We start from the raw sequence: 11,942 nt of genomic DNA, 5'->3' as shown, positions 1-11,942 counted from the left end.
TGGCATCTCTGTCTTCATAGGATCTCTAGCATTTGTCCCTTCCTCTCCTTTCACTGACACCGGCCTGGTACATACCCTCATCACCTCATGCCTGGACTCCTGAAATAACCTCTTGGTCGGTCTTCCTGCCCCATCACATCCTCTTTTCAGTTGTCAAACTGATCCTCCAAAAGTGCAGGTCTAACCATGTCACTCTGCCCTTTGAATAAACTCTACTGGCTCCCCATGACCTCCAGGATCAAACAGAAATCCTTTGTTCGTCTTTCAAAGTCTACCATAACCTCGCCCCTTCCTATCTCTCTAGTCTTAACACTTTCCCCTCTTCCACATACTCTGCCATTCAGCAACACTGGCTTCTTTGCTATTCCTTGTACAAGACACTCCATCTCTCCAATCCATGTATTTTCACTGGGTGCTTTGAACTGTCTCCCTCATGTATGCCTCCTAGCTTCCCTGCCTTCCAGCTAAACTCCTACTTTCTATAAAAAGCCTTTCCCAATCCCCCATTAATGCGGGTGCCTTCCCTCTAATTTATCCCATACATTTAAGTCAGAAAGGTCAGAGGGAACATCTGGAGAGTAGCGTTAGTGAAGTGCTGGGTCTTGGGCCTCCTTCTGCAAGGTTCATACCTGAAGCTCCTGGAAATCTTCTAAAGTTACTTTCTCCTTGGTAAGACCCTCGAACTTCTCAAGTAACAATAATGACAATAGTTAGCATTTCTAAAACACCTAGTATGTGCCAGGCACTGTGCTAAGTAAGCACTTCACAAATACTATTTCATTTGGTCCTCACAACAGCCCTGGGAAATAGGTGCTATTATTATCCCTATCTTACAGTTGTGTAAAGTGAGGCAGAGGTTAAGTGACTTGCCCAAGGTGACATTGCCAATTGTGTCTGAGGTTAAGTTTGAATGAAGGTCTACCTGCCTCCAAATCCTAATTTATTATCTACCCTCTATGATTTGGGGTGATAGAAAATTATTTTATTTCTCAAGCACCTGTTGGAGCCAAGGGCAAGCTCAGTGAAGTTTTTATTTGTACATTAGTCATCTTATTTTTAAGAAATAATTCCGATGTTTTATGTGGTTCAATTTACTGTTAAGTCCACATTATTTTAATTTCCTAAGTATTTGTCAAAAATCTACAATGTGTTTAACATTTGACTGCAGCAGAAGAATCTGAACAGGTTTATTAAACCCTCATACAGAAAATCCCAGCATGGTGTAGTGAAGACAGCCTTGGAATTGGAATGAGACCCGAGTTCAAATCTGGATTCTCCTACCCATGTAATTTTGAGCAAGCCACTCACTTCTCTGGGCCTGTTTCCCCATTCATTAATTTGGGGAGGGTGGTGGATTAGATTACGTCCCTTCCAGTGTTAGATTTAAAAATTGTAGGTTTTCTTTCTCCCCCAACTTCTGTCTTTTTAGCTCCATAATGGCAGTCAATGGAGAACATGGAATTCAGTTTAAAGGCATTAGGCAGCTTGACAGCCTCAGCAGCACAACTTTATAGCCAAATAAAGCACCTCTTAGCACAGAAGTACTTTGATATTTGTAATGCCTGTAACTGAAAAGTACTCTCTCCTTTCGTGGGATATGAAATAGCCATTTGTCAAATTCTGCCTTTATGTTGCCACATTGTTTTATGACTTATGGCACATGGTTAGGCTTGACTTCCTTTTTTTATACATGGGGGTAACTCAGCATGCTGTCCTAAGTAGGAATTCAAGAGCTTACGGACCTTTCTGAGGGAGCTACTGGCCTCCTAGGGCAAAAACAAAAACAAAAACAATATATAGAGATGAACACTGGACAAGGGATCTAAGAGATATAGAGATTCTGGCTGTCATTGCTGTTCCCACACTCCATGGTCCAGCCAGACTAGTTTTGGTTTCACACACAACACTCCATATTCCCCATCTCTGCCTTTGCCCTGGCTTGTCTCCCTTGCCAGCAATGGCATCACTTTCATTTCTTTAGAATCCCATTTCCTTCAAAATACTGTTAAGCCAAGGAGGCAGCTGGATGGCCAGTAGATGGTGCTGGGCCTGGAGTCAGTGAGAGCTGAGTTCAAATATGGACTTATATACTAGCTGGGTGACCTTGGGCAAGTCGCTTAATCTCTGCCTTAATCCTCTGGAAAAGGAAATGGCAAACCATTCCAGTATCTTTACCAAGAAAATCCCATGGACAGTATGGTCCACTGGGTCACAAAGAATCAGACATGGCTGTTTGAACAATATATATCTATATCTATCTATCTATATATATGTATGTATGTATACATGTGTGTATGTGTATGTATATATATGTATATATGTATACATGTGTGTATGTGTATGTGTATGTATAGGTATAGGTATAGGTGGCAGGTGGGTGGTACAGTGGATAAGTTCAGGCCTGGAATAAGGAAGACTCATCTTCCTGAACTCAAATCTGGTCTCAAGACACTTAACTGTGGCATGTCATTTAACCATGTTTGCCTCCATTTCCTCATCTGTAAAATGGGCTGGAGAAGGAAATGGCAAATTCCAGGGTCTTTGCCAAGAAAACCCCAAATTAAATCATGAAGAATTAGACACGACTGAACAACAAACATATTCATATTAAACATTTCCTTATTTCCTCCCACCCCCAAAAGCAACTAGTATTTTAAAAATGCTGTCTCCAATTGTTTATGTACATTTTCTCATCCAAAAGAAGGCAAACTCCTTGAGGGCAGAGACTTTTAATTTTTGTCTATTGGCAGCATCTAGCACAGTAATACAGAGGGCAATACACACTTGATTATTCTTTTCTTTTGGTTTTACGGGGTACCAATGACATAATATAATAACAATTCAGTAACTCCTCCTAGTTCAGAAAGCACTTCCCTCCCAAATGCTATTATTATCCTAATTTTACAGATGAAGAAACTAAGTTATGGTAGAGTGGCAACTTGTCCAGGTTCTCATGGCTAGGATGAAGCAGAGCCAATGCTTGAAGCCAAGGCCTACATCAGATAAGTCTAGTGCTGCATCTGCTGCATCAGGCAGTCTCTCCTAAACACCTTGAGATCTTCCCCTCCAACCCCTAACTTAACTACAGAAACTTCTATTTGGTGGTGGGGGAACTGAATGTACCGGCTTTTGAACTCAATGAAAAGGTGGCACAACAGGCATGACATATAATGGAAATGGCCCCGGATTAGGTGTTGAGTCTTGGTTTTACTCCTGGTCCTTTCATTGAGCAACATGGCAAGTCACTTAGACTGTAATTCCCCCCAGTTTTCCACTCACTCACACAACAGGGACTAACACTCGCTTCCTTGTTCCCAGGTGATTTTATGGCTAAAATGACACAGGATATACTTGGGAAATGGTGTGGGTGCTTCCATCACATCTTTTATTCCTCTAAGAATCTGTGTGTGGGCTTTGATGGCTGCCTTGGTCCACCAAGAGCATGACAAGCCTTTCTGATGTATCTAGATTGGTTCCCGGCAGACAAATGTTCATCACAGAGCTTTATGATCTACCAGAACCCATTCCTGGGCACAGTCTTCAATAACTCAAAAGTCACCTCTACAAGATATTGAAGTATAAGAACATAGGGAATTCTATTTTTTTTGTCCAAATCTGTGATTTTATTGGTTATGACAAACTTACAATGTGGGAAATCCCTATAAAAGCATCCCACCTACAGGTATAACAGGACACTGAAAAATTGTCACTTGCTCAGGGTCACAGAACTAGTATATGTCCAAAACACAATCTGAACCCAGGTCTTGGTAGTGCCAAGGCCGGCTTCCTATCCACTATGCGACACCTCCTCAAAATGAAATGTATACTTGAAAAATATAAAACACTTTGCTTCAAGTTGTAGTTGATTCTATCAACTGGTACAGCACATGAGTAACCTCTGCTGGCCAGTTGGGAAACATGCAAGCCCATCATCAATTTAGATTACAAATCTGTCACCAAGATTAGACTAATCTGCCCCAACACCAGTCTCACATGGAATAGTTCACACATACATATCAACAAAGATAACAGGACAAGGCTACAGAACTGAATAGGGTAGGGTTTATCTCATGGGTTCATGTGGGGCCCCTTCTCCTTTGAAGGATTAACACAAGATAACACTGTTCAAGTGAGTGGCAGGGGGTTAAACACCCCCCCCCCCTTTCCTGACCTGCAAATCATTACCACGGGCCTAAGAGGGCAAGTTAGAGGCAGCTGGATGGTGCAGTGTGTACTGTTTGGCCTCACATCAAGAAGACCCGAGTTTAACTCCTGTCTTAGACAATCACTACTCTATATGAGCCTGGCAAGCCACAACCTGTCTGCCTCATTTTCCTTAACTGTAAGATGGGGATAAAAAAAGCTCCTACCCCACAGCGGTGTGAGGACCACACGAGATTTGTAAAGCATTTAGCACAGTGCCTGGCACACAGAGTAGGTACTCAGTAAATGCGATCTTGACAACTACTAAATCCCCAACTACCCAAGGGCTAGAAGTTAGGAGTTCAAGTCCTCGCTCAGCCCCGTGACTGGTATGACCGCATGCAAATCACTGAATGTATGAATGAATGAATGTATGTATGTTTTTTTCCTCTCTCCCTTTTCGGTTCAAAATAAGTATCCAGAGAAGCTTTCAGGATCCAATCAAAAAAATTTGTGAGTCCCTTTTAAAAGTATAAAACTCCATAAAACCCCAAGGAATTCAGGCTTTTATGTTCCCAATTGCTGTTTAAAAGGCAAGGTGTCTCTCCCCCAAATATGCTTGACTGAAGAGTCAAACATATTGTCTTAGGTGAAGCACAATTACACTAAGAACAGGGACCTTAGTACTGTCAGTATATTAATCCAACAAACTATCGTTTTATAACATCATAAGCAAACTTGACCACAATACTCCAACTGGCAACTACACTAGGGCAATCCTGGGAGAGCAAACCTGGCTACCTGTTCATCGCCCCTAAATCTTCTTTCAGATTATGTTTTGTGGAGTCAGTTACTGCTATACAAGGTCTGCATGGATCTCTACTCATTCCTCACATGGCAGGGCTCCATGTAAATGTGGTGACTCTGTAGAACACAATGAGTGGTGGCCCTTCCTTCCCCTTCTGATTATTCTCTTCTGCTGGTTGACATCTTGGGTTGTCACTGTTCTTATCTGACACGCCATTTGCTGTACCTGACAGGAAAGAATCAAGGAAGCTACAGGATACATTATTTAGAGAATATTTTATTAGTTTCTGTAATCAAACCCATGTAAATAAGACCTTACATATTTAATACAGTGTGTTACCCCTGTACAAATGGAAAAAAAATTAAGTTTAACGTTTCTAGACCAATATGGCTGTTAATTTCTGTACAATGCCAACTCAACACAGTACAAGTGGGATACTTTTTCCAAAGTTGACATCACAGCTAAAGTTTCCAAAAATTCAAATTATATATATATATATTTATATAAAAAGATAACCAATAGCAATTTGCTAGGCATCAATAGCAGCAACAGCCTTTCCAGGTTCTGCAGTCACTGAACAAAATTATACACATTAGACTTTCAGCTCACTGTTTCCAAAACAAAAACAAAACAAAAACCCCTGAAAACATCCCCCTCCCCGGACAAAGAAGTTTTGTTGGTTTTTTTTTTTTTAAAAATCCCAGAAAAACAGCATTCTGTTACTGATGTGGTACCTGGCGCCTTTTATTAGCTTCTCAATCATCATCTGGAAAAACAAAAGTCTATCTAGAATAACGTCATTAAAAACAGCTCTGGTATAGCACGGTCACTACTACGTATCATAAGCAGGTACAGGATATTTTACATTCACAGAAGTATAATACAGTACTGTCCTACAGCTATAATACTAGAGGATACAATTAAAAAGGCATTATTTGACTTGATTCTAATTTTCCAGCACAGAATAGGCAGGAAGGGTAGTGTGACACAGCTCTGATACAGAAATGTACCTCCTTAGATAGGATTTCCATTGACTAGCCCCACAGGTCTAAGTGCTTGTTGCTCTACATGAATATCAGCTGAAAACCGTTTAGAAAACCACTGGCTTCATACAAAGATGGCTGAGCAGAGGCAAGAAGGACTTGTTTGACTTATTAATGCAACAAGTCTGCCATGTCAAGGGAGTGGATGCTTTCAGGAAGGAAGAGGATGCCAAGTAGCACTTCACGCTTTAGGCCACAATTTAAATACAGCATCATTTCAAACAGAAGCAGTAGCCAAACACTGGCCATTTGGATAAAAAAAAAAATTCAAAGGATGCTGACATGACTATCCATCCATCTGTTTACAGGTCAAGGGAGGGGAGATGATCAGTTACTGTCCTTTGATTGTGTTCATTTAACTCAGCTTCCATGTTATAAAACAACAGCAAGCTGTCATAATAAAAAATAAGGCTACTCTGTCCAGCACCATCCATCTGCAGCTCTTATGCACGGAGCCTATAAAAACGGAAACAGCAGCCAAGGAACATAAAGGAGCAATAAGAAACCATCTCTGCTCAGTAGCTGGGAACATGCTGCTCAAGCTACATTCTGATTCTGCTGTGCTATCTTGTCTTCATGCTTCTGCTATGGCAGGTAACCGTCAAGATTCTGCATTAGGTGTAGGTCTGTGTTTGCTCATACATGGGCATCTCCACCCTGACTATAAAAATGCACCGCCATCAGTGCAGACTGACTTCTGGCTGGGTTATAAAGAGCAGCTGCTGGTCTACAGAGCTTCAAGCTTTCCCTGGTACTGCAGCTGTCTGTGCGACACTGTCAATAGCATATGTCCCTGTGTGTCCTCCTGAGCCCGACAGGACAATGACACAACGACCACTTCACCCTCCCTTCCCCCAGCTGCTATGGAATCCTGCCGGCATTGGCTGAACTGGTTCTCCAATCCCCTCAGTCCCCCCAAACCCACCCCCTTCCCACCCCCAACTATAAACCACAGCCTTTAGGATTTGGTTTCTTCTGTTTTGATCGCCTGGGGTTTGATTGGTCCGGTTCTAACAGGTTTGGCTGCTGTGGTGGGTGTAGGGGGAGGCTTGTCCTCTACTCTGTCCTGACAAACTCCAGAGGGGTCAGTCAGAGTTTCAGGAGTTTTGTTTGAATCACTGTCCACTTTCTGTGCCTTGCCTCCTATCTGTTTGCTCTGCTGTTGTTCGGAGAAGAACCGTTGCGTGGACTGAAGAACCTCTGCTCTCTGCTTTGCCTTAAAAAAGGAGAAACAACTAGGCTGAAAAGGCAGCAACGCTGTAAAAGCTGTCAATAAGACACACAAAGATCAATGACCAGATATACCATCACCCAGATCTAGTGTCAAGTTAACACCTTGCAGGGATTTTCTTATCCCTAGAAGAACTGGATTGGAAACTTGAAGGCACATATGAAAATTCAAAATGTCTAGCCATCCAGAGACCATACTACAAGGAAGCACTGATATTGCTGCTCTCCCAAAACCGAAAATCCAATGTCTTGGTGCTGAGTCCTTTTCCCACCATTCTCTTATAAAAAGGAAAAACATTCAGAAATTGGTATTTTAAACACTAAATTCTGCTAACCCCTACCCATTACTGGGCTGAGAGAACAGGTAATTTAATCTCATTGGCATTGTAGCCCAAAGAACATACTTACGTTAATCCACAAATGATATCTATGTATCACATACAATCCACCCAGGTTGGTGTGTGTGTGTGTGTGTGTGTGTGTGTGTGTGTGTGTGTGTGTGTGTATATATATATATATATATATATATATATAAACTACTATACCATAAGTTAAAAAAACACCTACCATCCAAGTTCCTGAAAACAATTTGCAGAAAAGCCCCATACTAACAAAAAGAGATTGTACACATTTATTCTAATGTTCTTTAAAGGGAAGTAATCAAGGTGAATTGAGCAGCTAGCAGCAGAAAACAAATCACAAGAATGGCTTTTTAATACCTATCCTCAAATTTTGGGAATTCTTATCCATTTTATTATTGTTTACAGGAAGTTAGCATTACAAAAAAAGTACGTAACTCAAGTTAGAACTGTTTTTGCTTTTTAGGGGGCTTTTAATTTACTCTTTTTTAGAAATACAACAAATGACAAACCTTTAAAAAATCTTAAACTCACAGAACTCAACATTTAAGACAATTCCTAGGAAGTGAGACTCAACATAACATATCTTCATCAAAGGAAAACATCAAAACAGATGATCTTACTTCCTTTAAAAAAAAAAAAAAGTTAGTACCTCTCCTGCCAGACCTCCCAGGTGGAGAAATGGTAGGATTTCTTAGATCCCTAAAGCCAAGTCTAAGGACACAGGAGATAATAGGATTCTGTTGCCTGTCGAGGTAGCAGACCAGTAACATAATGTTTACAACTTTAAATTGTCCCCACACAGACTCCTAGGCAATTGTTCTGTTAAGAAATCTTCTTCTTTTTTTTTATAATGGATTTCATCTGGAAGGATCCCAAAGTGCTTTCCAAGCTCTCTTTCCTAAAAGTAACTTGACCCTATGACAGGACTTTGTGTGTGTGTGAGAGAGAGAGAGAAAGAATAGGTATAGAGGAATGCATAGGAATAGTTTTAACACAGAAAAGGTAGCAGAAAAGTTGTCCCCTCTGAAGGGAGGGGAGAAAGTTAATCAGGAAGACTATTGTAACCAAATGGAATTCTGACAGGCCATCAGTAATATCATTAATTCAAAGGGGAGGAGGGGGTATTTTTTTTTAGTAACCCCCAAAGTTTTCTGTTCTTCCTTCAAAAGCTGCACCTCAAGGCTAAACTCAGATCTCCCTCAATTTATTTCATTAGCAATTTACTTGGCCACAGGTGTAAAAAATGCTGGTTTGTTACCAATTGCAATTGCAATGGAAGAAAAAAAAAAGGGAAAAAAAAAGCAGCTAGTTTTGGGTAAATTACAACAAATGCCTGGATTTGTGTTAAGGGTCCCGAGGCATCTTAAGACATGGTTCAAGAGACACAATCTTGCCCTATCAGCTGTTAACACTGTACTAACCTTCATGTCTTGTTCAGCCTTCAACGCAGCCTGGGCCTGATTACCTCTGACTCCAGATAGTGATCCACAAGGACCCCTGGCCACATGTGGCAAACGAGGGTGGCTCATGAGGCCTGTGGTCATCGGAGGAGGCATCTGACTGGCCAGTGCCATTGGTGGCCTCTGAACAGGCGCTGGGAAGGTGTTAGTATGTGGGGCTCTTACCAATGGAGGGACCAGGTTAGGCTGAGAGAGGATCTGAGTGAAAAAAACAAAACATAACACATTGAACTGTTAAAAAAAATTGCCAACTAACACAAGTTGGCTTTTCCCAGAGTAAGTCTAGTTAATGCCCACCGTGCCACTGAAAGGAAATGTGTGGGCTGCAGGGTTCCATTAACAGGGGCCAAGATGAAACACACCAATGCCTGAAGAGTCTAGCCCAGAAAACTTGAGCCAAGGCCACACTATGGTGCATCACTTGGCTCTATCATCTCAGCTGCAAATTCTGAAGAGGGGAAAAAATAGTGATGCTATTATAAATGAGGACATCTTTAGGAAAGAGAGACGTGCAGCACACACCTAGACACAATGCAATATGAAAACAAGAGAAGTGCTTCTCACCTCTAGGGACCATGCATCCTCTCTCAGAAGTCAAATCTACTTGGGGAGAATTTAACTTTGGTTTGCCCTGTCAAGACAGTTTTTACCACAGGACAACCAAATTGTATATATGAGAAGACATATCTTCAGGTAGAAACCTGTGAATCTTAAAAACCCCCAAGCACTGGGACCCTTCTTTTTAGACTCATCTTTTCCCAAGGCAACAGATAGGACTGAAATGTACTGTCAGAGCTGTGTGGGGAATCTTCCAGGACTTGGCTCTCCCAGATGCTTTAAACCCTTCCTTTTAGGAATATACAACTGCCAACAATAAGATCTAAACTGGCATTAACATAAAATGTCACTGGTAAGAGAAGGAAGCCTTGGGCTTCTCAATCTGTTAACACAAGGCAGGATTAACAAGTCCCAGAATGTGGAAGGAAACACTCTTGTCTGTGTCTGCCCACCTGGGGTGCAAACTGTGCAGGGAATGGTTGTGTCATTCTCACAGTTGCAGCTGCAGACTGGAACTGCTTCTGGTAGACAATGCTGTTCATTTTGCTGGACTGGCTGTTGGGACTTGTGGAACTGGCCCTTGGGAAGAAGCCACCAGTAGTTAGTCAGTACCTGCCCATGGCAGATAATCCTACAACATCAATAACTCATTTATATAACATTTTTTAGGTTCACAACTGCCCTGTAAGGCTGGCAATGTACTATTTTCCCATGTTAGAAACAATACAACTGAAGATCAGAAGAGTTAAAACAACAAACCCAGGACCGCACAAGTATTATGTGACTCACCCCCATGGCAGTCTTATTCCCACAAACACTACTATTTCCTCAAATGAGATCACTTTTTAATGTAAGTGAACTGGCCGAGCAGTTTAGCATATTGAACAGTGTATTCTGGGGGCAGGGATAAGACTGTCCTGGCTCTGACACCTATGGGCAAGTCATTTAACTTCTCCATGGCCCAAGACAACAATCAAGACCAGAGATATCCAAGTCAAGTGTGGTCTGAACCAGATTAAAATGTAATTGGGAAATATTTAACAAAATAAAATATAATAAAACACAGGTCATGATAACATGTAGTTTTCTTTTGCTTTCTGGTGAGGCAATCGGGGTTAAGTGACTTGCCCAGGGTCACACAGCTAGTCAGTGTCAAGTATCTGAGGCCGAATTTGAATTCAAGGTCCTCCTGACTCCAAGGCTAGAGCTCAATCCACTGCGCCTCCTAGCTGCCCCTATAATATGTAGTTTTCTAAGTCAGTATGTGCCCATCTGAATTGGTACAGGGAGCTCCAGATATCAATGAAATCATAGGTTCCATCCCTATCCCTAGTCCTTATTAAACTGACTTTAAAAGCAAGTAAATGGTTTAAAATTTGTGGCCAAATTTTTATCAGGTTTATTTTCACTGGGTCTTTAATCTTGAGCAACACAAAATTAATAGAATTTTTATTTGAGTCTTGTTTTTATATCGCATTTCTTTTCAAATATACTCCTCCCTAGCACCAACCATTAAGCAATCCCTTCTAACAAAGAGGTGAGAAAAAGCAGTTCAATTAAAAAAAACCAACCAATTCATCAACTATGTCTACATTTAAGCAATACTTTACACCACAACACCAACCTCTCCAATGAAGGGAGGAAAGGGTTATTTTTCTCAAGTCTTCTCCACTGATTTTTGAATCAATGTCAATTCAATGAATTCAGGAATAATTTTAACTTCAAGATCTTTTTCAAGTAGGACAGAGTGTCAAAGACATTAAGTTATAATATCTAATATTTTCCTATAGCCACTTATATCTCTCATACAATGTAATATATTGTATTACAACTTAATGATGAACACAAAATACTAGATAGCAATTAACACTGAGGGGGGTGGAGGGAATTATTACGTTTCATAAGCAAGTTTAAAATTCTCATTTACCGGAAAGGACTGGATGTTGGTGTGGTGCTTCTACCTCCAATTGGAGGAGTACCTGGCTTTACATCAATGCCACTTCCAAAAGCTTTCAGATCCATTTCTGACATCTGGATAATAAGACAAGAATGGAACTGATCTTAACATCTAGGAATTCCAAGATCCACATGTGATGTTTATTCAAAGTCCTATTACAGGAAAAGAGACTGAGGGCTGGAAGGGATATTAGAGGCTACTTAGTCTAACTTGCTCATTTTACAAGAACTCAGCCTGAGAGGTGAAGTAATTTGCAAGTCACACTGATAGCCCCTTGAATCAAGAAAAAAACAAAAAACAAAACAAAACCAAAACTAAATTAAAAAAAAAATCCTTCTTCCCACTTAGCCAAGGTTCCTTAAGAGTTCTACACTTCTATGA

General features: G+C 40.9%; 1 protein-coding gene across 7 annotated transcripts in view; it reads right to left on the bottom strand.

Moving 5' to 3' along the window:
• Positions 1 to 5,209: 5,209 nt before the first annotated feature.
• PRRC2C (proline rich coiled-coil 2C) overlaps positions 5,210 to 11,942 on the bottom strand; it is a 97,552-nt gene continuing 90,819 nt past the window's right edge. For 5 of the 7 annotated variants that reach the window (XM_027868577.1, XM_027868579.1, XM_027868581.1 and 2 more), the window contains 4 exons: positions 11,532 to 11,635; positions 10,057 to 10,183; positions 9,008 to 9,244; positions 5,210 to 7,210 (listed from right to left, as the gene is read on the bottom strand). In XM_027868577.1, the coding sequence (XP_027724378.1) occupies positions 6,953 to 7,210; positions 9,008 to 9,244; positions 10,057 to 10,183; positions 11,532 to 11,635 (726 nt within the window). In that variant the 3' untranslated portion in view covers positions 5,210 to 6,952. The remainder of the gene's footprint in view (positions 7,211 to 9,007; positions 9,245 to 10,056; positions 10,184 to 11,531; positions 11,636 to 11,942) is intronic. The other 2 variants (XM_027868582.1, XM_027868583.1) reach the window with 1 other exon arrangement.

The sequence above is a fragment of the Vombatus ursinus genome, unplaced genomic scaffold (assembly GCF_900497805.2).
Source record: "Vombatus ursinus unplaced genomic scaffold, bare-nosed wombat genome assembly UNPS02014789.1, whole genome shotgun sequence".
Classification (NCBI taxonomy): Eukaryota; Metazoa; Chordata; class Mammalia; order Diprotodontia; family Vombatidae; genus Vombatus; species Vombatus ursinus.
Note: the sequence above shows the minus strand (reverse complement) of the source record. Positions and strands in the feature narration are given on the sequence as shown.